The sequence below is a fragment of the Charadrius vociferus genome, unplaced genomic scaffold (genome assembly GCF_000708025.1).
Source record: "Charadrius vociferus isolate BGI_N301 unplaced genomic scaffold, ASM70802v2 scaffold1020, whole genome shotgun sequence".
NCBI classification, from domain to species: Eukaryota; Metazoa; Chordata; class Aves; order Charadriiformes; family Charadriidae; genus Charadrius; species Charadrius vociferus.
Window position 1 is genome coordinate 442,833 of NW_009646502.1, and position 10,212 is coordinate 453,044.

The 10,212-nt window shown below is 57.5% G+C and overlaps 1 protein-coding gene across 1 annotated transcript; it reads right to left on the bottom strand.

The window, feature by feature from the left end:
* Positions 1 to 2,001: 2,001 nt before the first annotated feature.
* ATG9A (autophagy related 9A) lies at positions 2,002 to 10,007 on the bottom strand. The gene is given in 14 exon segments (XM_009883843.1): positions 2,002 to 2,355; positions 2,413 to 2,555; positions 2,686 to 2,908; positions 3,104 to 3,221; positions 3,632 to 3,852; positions 4,148 to 4,368; positions 4,371 to 4,386; positions 5,272 to 5,451; positions 5,677 to 5,830; positions 6,209 to 6,957; positions 7,861 to 8,002; positions 8,106 to 8,267; positions 8,567 to 8,631; positions 9,964 to 10,007. Coding segments are annotated over 13 exon segments (2,391 nt in total). The 5' UTR covers positions 8,596 to 8,631; positions 9,964 to 10,007; the 3' UTR covers positions 2,002 to 2,322.
* Between the last annotated feature and the right edge of the window lie 205 nt (positions 10,008 to 10,212).

The window sequence follows — 10,212 nt, forward strand, 5'->3', positions numbered from 1 at the left end:
TGCAGCCCGTCTTTATTAGACGGCTATACAGCTGTACAGCGAGGGCACGGGGGAGCGCGACACCGCGCTTCCCGGGGACACCCACCCCCACCCCCCCGTGCCCACACTCCCCGGGAGGAGATGAGGACGAGTGGCTCGCCATGCACATGGGACACCAACGACACAAGCACAACATGCGGCAAGGACTCCTGCCAGCTCCCGCCCGGCCTATCCCTCCTGCCAGCCCAGGGAAAGGCCCCCCCTCCCTGCCCCAGAGCACTGCCAGCCTTCGGCAGCTCCGCCGGGAAGCAACCCCAGCGTCCAGCAGCTCCCGGGGAGACTCACCTCCCTGCAGAGGAAGCCACGGGAAAGCTTGGGTTCCTGGGAAATTTGCTTTCAGTTTCCCTTCACCGAAGCAGCCTAAAGGCGGAGCTGCTGTGGGGTCGTTGGAGCTGCTCCTCCGTGGAAGGACCCCAGTAGCACCCAGGTCCGTGGACACCCCTCCCCTCTCACTCCTGACCCCAGCAGCAACGAGCTGATCCTCATTCCCGAGCTCTGCTTTAGCACACTCCCTTTGGTCTCCTACAGACCCCAGAGCAGTCGCAGCACTGGTCTTGTCCCTCCTCATCGTAGCAGAGAACCCACCATCCCACAAAGACCCTGCCCCTCCGTGAGCACCCCAGACCTGCTCATGCCCTGGCTACCCGGGTGCAGGTACCGCCAGGAGCAGGCGGCTCAGCAGCGTGCAGCCGGCCCAGGCTCAAAGGGCAGAGGGCGATATCCCTGGAAGGGGAGGAGAGGCGGCCATGGACTCCCGGAATGGCAGAGGAGAGCCTGCGGTGCTCGTGGAGGGCATGGCAAAAGCAAGCAAGGGGAGGGAGCAGGAAAGCAAAGCCTGTCAGGGGTTAGCCGGGATGCAGATCCTCACAAGCGGCCACTGGAAGAGAAGAGAGGGAAACCAGAACGACGGTGGGAAGGTCTCGTCTGAGGCCACGCTGCACAGCCGGCATCCTGATCTCCACCACCACCACCACCACCCCATGGCCAGGCTGGGGTTTGCCTCTCCCTTCTGGGTTCAGGACACCCCTCCTTGGCCCCCCCCAGGCACAAGCCATCTGCTCGGTATAGGGTCTCCACAGCAGCCAAAGCCATGTTGCAAGCAAAAGGATGGTTTTAGGAGGGAAGGAGGAGCTGGGAGTCCCCAGTTGAGATGTGAGACGCACTGAAGCCTTTGCTTGGGGAAGAGGAAGGGCCCCGTACCACAGAAACGGCAACATCAGAAAGACAGACCTGATGCAGCACAGCCTGGGCATGGGGAGAAGACCTTTATCATGCCTGGGGGAAGGGAACCAATACACAGAGCACAAGACCTTCAGGGTGGGCTCCAAGGGGGCTGCGAACACTCCCGGGAGACGCCGAGCTGCCCCACCTCGGGGTCCCTTTGGCACTGCAGGAGGGCCTGCTAGCAGCCCGCATCCCGTGAGCGCTGTGCACAGGAGAGGATGCTGCTGCCCTAGCCCAGAGGTACGGCACAGAGGCTGTCAGCTGGGAGGGACATCAGGGACCTGTACCCTTCCTTCTGTGCAGGGGACAGGCCAGCTGTTGTGAGAGTCGGGGAAGAGCTGCAGCATCCCCAGATCCCAGTCGGAGTTGTTCCCACCAGCTCTAGATCCCACCCCTACCCCTACCCACACCAGCAGCAGCCGGGGCCCGTCCCTCTGCAGGGTGCTGGGGCAGAGGGGTGGGTGACTGCCCCACTGCTGACCAGCTCCGGGCTGAGGGGGACAGCACTGGTCCTCTCTGGGAGAGCGAACGTGGTCCTGGGCACCTCCCCAGGGCTGCAGGCAGGGCAGGTGTGGTGCTACTGGCTGAGCTAGAGCCCCCTCAACAGCTCCTGCCTTCATTTTGGAGGCAGGTCCCAGCTCCGGGTGGACATCTGGAGCTGGTGCCATCTCACATCCCTCTGAACAGCAGCTGTTGCTGCCACCTCCAAGCCAGTTCACAGTTCCCCACCGCTAGTCCGGTCACGTCAGCTTTCGCAGGCTCTGCAGCGATCCTCCGACACGGACGACACAGATGTGAACACAGACACATGTATGTACTCACACACGCATTCACCCCACAAGAGTCAGAGTGGCGTTGACTTGACACATGGCTGGACACAAGGTGCCACCACAATGCCGCCGGCCTGGCAGTTTTGTCTCTTCGGCAATTGATGGCAACAAAATGGAGCCCAGGACTATCCTGTCCACTCAGGACGGGAGAATAATCAGGCTGACGCCACATCCTACTGCCCAGGCGGCTCCCAGTCTGCAACCCCCACGAGATCCCCAGTCTACAAGGTTATACCTGTAAGACAGAGAGGGGATGTAGCACCTATCAGGACCATCCTATGTACATGTTTCTCCTTGCAGCCACAGCCTTCACCCCTACCTTGTGGATCTGCGGTGGAAGCTCATCCTCTGAGCTCTCCTCTGGCACGGGCTCTGGGTGTCTCGCTGACTGCCCGTCCTCAGCCCAGCCTCCCAGAGGGAGGCGGGAGAAGTGTGATGGGGCTCTGTGTACTGTGCCCGGGTCTGCAGGAGAGGCAAGGAGGAAGATTAGTTTCCTGGGGGACTGTCAGTCTCCAGGGACAGGCAGACTGCTTGTGCCAATCCATACAGGGCATCGGTTACGGGGCTTTGACCTCTTCCCAGGCTCCCGTACCTGTGATACCACCGTATCGCCGCTGGAAGCCGGTCTGCAGCGTGGCCGTCTCCTCGGCAGGCTGCCGCGGCGAGGCAAAAGGGTAGCTGGCAGAGCGAGGGATGGGGACGGGGGCACCCCGCTGAGCATCCAGCTCCTCGTGGGCGCTCTCCCCGCTCTCGTCACTCTCTCGCCGGTGCCAAGTGTGCCGCTCGGGCTCCAGCTGGGCGTGCTGCTTGTGCAACTGCAGGCCAAAACACGAGTGAGTCAGCTGCGTGGGAGAGCCCAGACGCCTGAACACACCCTCTCCCCAGCACTGTACACACACTGGTCTCAGCTCTCACTCACACTGGTATCCCAGTCACTCCAGACAGGGCACCCCAGTCCTGTTTGCCGTGGCCCCACGCTGCTCTGGCTGGCTCAGCTCCAGGCTGCTCACCTCATGCATGTAGAGTGCGTGGAGACTCATCTCGGTGGAGGCGTACTCCGACAGGATCATGCTCTGTAGCTGACCCTCCCAGGCGCTGCTCCCCGAGCTCACGGTCCTCGCATCGGCACTGCCATGGGACACACAAGTGGCGTTTGCTGCCCAGGTGCCCCACGCACCACCCAGCCCCTCTCCGCTCTAATGTCAGGCTTGCAGAGATCCACTCCTGGGCTGGGCAGAAACAGGCCCTCTGTAGCATCTCCCCAGGTGCACAAGGTGACCAGCCCTGTGATGGCACTGCCTCTTCCCTACCAGGGGCTTCTCACCACTGTGGTACCCACAGGAGAACACCAGAACCCCAACACTGTCATTTGGGGCCAGCCTAAACACCTGGGCCTAACTGCTGATGAATGTGTCCCTTGCTCTCCCAGGCTGCAGAGACAAATGCCACTGTGCACCCAGGACAACAGGATGGCAATCAGAAAAGAGTTTAAGGAATTGGCAAGGTGTCCGGCTGCCCCTCTCCAGCCTGCAGCTTACCCAGAGGCCGTCATGGCACTGGCGCCCCGAGGCTGGGCTCCCTCTCCATCCCTTCCAGCCGTTTGGAAGCTGCTGGGAGGCTGCTGGGCAGACTGGAGCGGTGAGAAGGAACGTAGGGCCGAGGCCACTTCGGAGAGATGGCGGGAGCCCTGTCCATCCCGGCCCATGTGGAAGCCCAGTGCCGATGAACCCGCTATGACGTTGGCAATCAGGCTGTGAGGCTGCAGAGTTGAAAGGGAGAGAATTACTGTCCTGTGCAGACCTGGAGGGCTGATCCCCACCAGTGACATAGAATTGTGGCACCCCAGCTCTCTCAGCCCCTCTCCCACCTCACAGGGCCCCAGGACAGCCTGCTGCCTTCTCTAGAAACCCAGCAGCAGTCCCAAATAGTGCTGATATATCACATTTGCATCCCCAAATACAGCCGAGGCAAGGGCAAAATTGCCCAGATTATCAGTTTGCCAGCACCCAGCAAACACCCCAAGAACACCTCACATCCCCCCCGAGCCTGGGCACCTCTGACTCCGACTGGAGGGACTGGATGGAGCTGAAGAGGGCGTTTTCGGGGAGCACAGCCTGTTGAGCCAGCGCCACGCTGCTGTCTCGGTGCACCCGCTCCTTCAGGAAGCGGATGAAGGCCGTGCTCTCGCGGGGTGGCTGCCACTTGGGGTTGGTGATGGCAAAGTGCATGAGGGAGAGCTCCGTCTTGCCATCTTCGGCCTGCTGGTAAATGGAAACTTTCCTGCAGACATCCACTGCAGAGCACAGACAGGTAATGAGGGACAGGATCTGCTTTACACCCGTGCGAGGCTTGGGAATCCTGCAGGCAGGGCAAAGCACGCAACACCCAGCACAAGCTGGGCCACAGCTCCACGTGTAGCAGGCGCTACACCAAAAGCCCCACACTAGTTCAGCCCTCACAGCCTGGGGAAGAAGCAGCAAGTACAGCACGTTCCACCTCCACCCTACAACATGCATGGCTGCAAGGGAACCGGAGAGACGGGGACTAGTCCCAAAATACAGAGCTGAAAGCCTCGTCTTGCACTCTCCAGCTTGTAGCAGGAGCGACTACAGCCAACAAATGGCTGTCCTTAAAAGTTTCCTGCCGCAGTGAGTCCACCCCTGCCCTAGTTCATGGCTCTGTCACTAGGGAGTCTTTCCTGTCAAGTAACCTAAATTCCCCGGCACAGGAAATAGATGGATCTCCTTTCCCTCCACACTAGATTCTACATAATGGAAAATGCTTCCCATCTCCCTGAGGCAGCCTCTCTCCTGGGCAGAAGCAGCCCAGCTTCTTGAAGTCGGTTCTCAGTGGTTACGCTTTCTAAATGTTCAAATATCCCGATTCCTCTCTCCTGAGGACACAGGACTCTTGGTTGTGAAGGCAGGCGAGGACATCAAATAAAGGAACGACAAAGCCTGGTTCACAAAAGATGAGGTTAATAATCACAGCTGGGCCTCAAGAGCCTTCTGGGGCTGATGGCCTGTGTTGGCAACCGCAGATAGCCATCACAGAGGGAGAGGTAGGTGGCTGGGCTGTGGGCTGCCATGAGCAGCAAGTTACAGCCTCTCCTGTGTCTAAAGGACCAGACGCGCTGGTGGGGAGCCCAGGCTGCTCTCCCGCCACCCACGGGACCTACCGCCGGGTGGCCATGCTGGCGCACGTCCATCTGGGCAAAGGAGCAGGTGTCACCCACGCCCACCACCTCCACGGTGAAGTTGCGGAAGAAGTCAACGATGTCCAAGGACTTGGGACGCAGGCAGATGATGAGGATCAGAGGGGTAATGATGGGACTCAGGAGCTCCTCCAGGATGAAGACCTGAACACAGAGATGATGGGCTCAGCGCAAGCTTGAGGATGTCAAAAAAAACCCGCAATCCCGAAACCAGCCCCCTGCTCCGGCCCATCTTCTGGGGCAGGGTGACTCTGAGAAAGCTGCCTTGTTCCTCTGCCAGCCCAGGAGCTGCTCAGCTCTGCGGCAGCTTCTTCCACCTGCAGGGATGGGGGTGAGCGTCCATCCCAACCCCTTGCAAGACAAGCTCACCGCTTTGTACTGGAAGAGCTGGGCAAACTCGTCCCTGGTCTCGTAGCGGTGGGCATTGCCCTGCCAGTGGTCAGGCATGTAGTGGATGTGCGCCAGGATGACTCGCAGCAGCTGTTCTGGGCAAAACACCAGGTGCTGGTCAGGGATGAAAGACCTGTAGAACAGGACAGAGAAACATCACAACATCACACCGCAGTTCCTGGGAGATCTCACTCTGGGAAGGCAGGGTGACCAGCCCGTATCACAGCTCCACCTGTAGCCTTCATGCCCAACCCAAACCTTCCTGCCAGCCCAGCCCTGGGGTGTTGCTGTATAGCTCCAGTAACACCCCTCATATCATACAACCATGGCACCCGAGATGATCACCACCCCCCTTTTCTCCTGCCTGCCCCTGACTCTCCCCAGCCATGCCCTTTGAAGGGCAGATTCACGTCCACTTGCAACCAAAGAGCATATCTGCACGGATGGTTGTCAGCCCCAGGGCTCCCCACAATCCTTCCAGGGGTACGTGGGCAGCACAGACCAAGCTCACCTGCACACTGTGATGCCCACCCCAAGCAGGGTGACTGTGGTCAGGACGTGCTCGACCGCCAGCACGTCCTCATCATAGATGGTGAGAGCGATGAGCACAGCCAGGATGGAGCCAGCAAAGAAGGCCACATTCTTGGCCACGATGGTGAGGAGCGGGGAGATAAAGCAGTTCATGTACTTGGAAGCTGGCTTGTACCCCTTGCTGAGGCGTGAGTGCAGTTCGTGGTCCAGCTCGTTGAAGTGACGGAGGTAACAGCGGCCGTAGAGAGACCAGCAGCGGGCACCCAGGCTGCCCGGCTCCCGCTTCAGAATCTCTGTGTAGCTGAAGAAGGCGTAAAGGATCTGCCAGATGAGGATGAGGGGGCAGAGGAGGAAGTTGGCAATGCCAATCAAGAGGATGCGAGTGCTGAGCTTCTCAGCCAGCTCCAGGCGGTTCCCAGCCCGCTTGTACTCGGCCTTCAGACTCCACTCATTCTCAAAGAGGGAGCCGGGCCCCCAGAAGAAGATGAGCTCGAAGTTGTACTTGAGCCCCCGCGTGTAGAATACAGTGTCTCCCAACAGGGGCAGGCGGAAGCGGATGGGCAGCAGTGACTTATTCACCATGGCCACCATGTAGTTCTTGAAGCGGAGGATGCGGTGGTAGATGTCCAGCTCTGTCAGCTCCTTCTTGTGGATGCAGATCTGGTGCTCTTTCTGGATCTGCACGATGCGGGCCTGCACCTCCTGCCAGGTGTAGTACGGCAGGGTGGACTGGAAGGGGGCAAGCAGCAAGGTTAGGGACAGGATGTGTCCAGGGACGAAGTACACGCAGCACCAGGACACAAGGCACCTTCCTGCACCACTTCAGCCTGCAGCAAACAAACCCCATACCTCGTCCCAGTGCCCTTTACCCCGAGATTAGTGCCGATGACTGTTTCCCAGCCGCTCACACACCAGCTGCCTTGGAGGAATGAACACAGCTCCAGGCTCCCATGGGTCCTCCCAGAGCTGCCATTTGGACTCAGCAGGGAGACACAAACAGTGGAAGGGACTTAAGCAGTGTCACAGAGGGAGCCTGTGGAATAGCTGGGGACAAACCAAGCCTCTTGGCTCACCCCACCTTTCTCAAGACACGGTCTCTCCTCAGAGGATGCACGCATACCTTTTGATGCTGTGCATCAGAGCAAGGACTCTGGACTAGGATATACGTGCAAGCCTCAAACCCCATCTTTGACACACCGATCTCCAGTGTGGTCTTCACCAACTAGGCAGCTCCATGCCTCAGTTTCTCCCCCCTAGTAAACAAGGAAGATGACGTTGCCCATAACCCAGGGAGGTATGAGAATATCCTCACTTATGCCTTCTCTGTTGAAGGGCATCACAGAAAAGGCCATCGCCGAAGAATAAACATATTGGGTGGCAGATGGCAGAGGCACGTGCCAGCAGGCAGAGAGGCAGGCTGGGCAGAGAGGGGTTAACATAGAATAAGTTGGCTGCTGGAGAAGAGGCTGAAAGGAGACCTGTTCGGTTATGGAGCAGAGGGAAGAGCCCTCTGGTACAAGTCTCTCAGAGAAGCTGTTCTCCAGAGAGGAGTGAAGGTGTTTCTCACCACCCAGTAAATGCCTTCTGCGTCCCTTAGCAGCCCTGCAAGCAGCCCTTGGCCCAGCTACTTACCATGGGGATTTTGAGGGCATTGATGTAGAAAGAGTGAATCTCCCAGTAGCAGCAAATGTTGTAGATAAATTTGACGAGTCGGTGGATCCAGAAAACCCCAGCTATCACCAAGATGCAGATGAGGAAGCTGTTTGCCTGGATTCTGCAAGCAAGAAGAGGCAAGTAGTGGGAGACAGGCCCGGGCAGGTGCCCTGAGTACCTGAGAAATTAAGAGTGGTGGCTAACATGCCCTCCGCTACTCCTACCTTGCACTGCAGACATTTGGAGGCAGGAAGGCATCTGGCAGAGTCACTTTAATGGGCTCACTGGGATGCTGGCTGTGATTTACTGCTTTGTTGGCAAAGAGGATGTCGTAATCAACGCAGCTGATAAGAAAGGTGGTAAATGCCACCACAAAGATGAACTGCCTGTGAAAAAAAAAACAAGCAGGCGTGAGGGAATCATCCTTCTGCTCTGCAAAACGTGAAGCAGACAGTGTCAAGTGTCACGGAGATACAATCCCACAGCCATGGCAGCAAGAAACCTCATGGGCACCCGTTCCTCAAAGTGGAATGCAGGTTTGGGGCACGGAAAACCCTAACGAAGGGGAGACAGGACAACTATAAAGGGAGCCCTCCCACCCATCCAGCTGCAGGAGCTCAGCAAATTCCTGTGGCTGTTCCCCAGCAGCTGTCACAGCCCCAACAGAGCGGGAACCTGCACTTACATGAGTTCAAAGATCTCTCCAATGAGCATGCAGGTGAAGCCATTCTTCTGATGCAGATTATAAACGTGAAAGCTACAGTCAAGGAGAACAATCTGGAGACTCCTTCCCTCTGATGACGGAAGGAGAGGCTTCTGTCCCACTGGCACCTGCAGCTCCCCAGCCAAGTCTCCCTCCATCACCAACGGAAAACCACTCCCACCCCTATCCATCACCAAGCTGGTTCTCCACTGCAGGGAAACACACTCTGCCCAAGTAAAACACAGCTGGGATAAGAGGACTTGGCTCCATCCAAGCTCCTTTCTTTCCCCAACACCCAGAGGGGAATCTGTCCCAGTACAGAGCAGAAACTCAGCCTGCCCTCAGGCCACACAAGCGTAGTGCAGGACAACACAGAGACAGGCAAAAATGCATTTAATACCCCTAGCACCTGGGACCGGTACCCCCTGCTCCCGACCCATGGTAACGTGGTTAGCATAACTAATGCCATTTTATAAGGCAAGCAGCCATTCTCTGCGACTGAGCAGGTCACCTATTAGTTCATTTTCGTTCATTATCAGGACCTGAAGGTCCTGTGAACCTAGCAGACAAACCAAGCAGATTTATTCTTCCCCTCCCTACCGGCATCAAGATTCCTGAGTGCCAGGCTGATCACTCCCTTCCGTGCCAGCCTTGAAGGTCCCAGGCACCCAGCCAACCTGATGGTGGTGATGACCCTGTCACAGAACAGGGAAGTGTAAAAGCACACAGAGCACTGTCCACAAAATCAAGGAGTTAGAAGTCCTCAGTGGAAACCTGGACCAGAACTGATGCTGGACAGTGAGACCCAGGACACCCCAGTAGCCAGTGATGCCCCCACCATCGTCTGCTTCCTCCAAGGATTGAGTGACCTGTATTCTTTTACGTAATTTTTGAGTCTAGCTTATTATTGTTATGCTGATACAACAACCCATGTATTAAGATATGACCCGATCTGCAAAGAATCCAGGGGATTAGAAAACATAAGCTAAATAAGTTGTGCTATAAAATTCTGTACTACGCTACTTATAAAATTGTACAACATGATTCTGCTTACAGAAATCCTGTGCTACTCTGATTACAAATGCTATGCTAATAATAAAATCCTGTTAAGAAAATAAAGCTTTAATTACAACTACAACTTAGTACTGTCATCACTCTGCCAAGGTTCCCTCAAGGAACCTGTCTGTCCCCTCGGTGTTGGGCGACAGCACTCCACAGGCATGGGGGTTCTGCCATCCCCCAGCTCCTCTGGAACCGTGTTGTGTCCTACGGGAAGGGGTGGACGCTGCTGCAGCTCCGAGTTACACCAAACCCAGTGTGCCCACCAGCACTGAGACCCCAGGAGATGGCGGGGTGCATCCCACCCTGCGAAAGGATATGCGAGAGAAGAAGAGGTCCAGGTTCTCGATGTGATGCCACGGAGCTGAAGAAGAAGAAGAGCAGGGTGAGGGGTCGCGACAGGCACAACCTCACCTCTGCTGTGGAGCCGGTTTGGGGCCTCGAAGGGGGCCGGGCCCGAGCCCCCCGAGGCCCCAAACTGCTCCCACAGCCCCCATCCCCGGCTCCCTTCGGTCCCTGGCTGTTCCCACCACCCCCAGCCACCTGGATCAGCCCGGATCTGTCCCCCC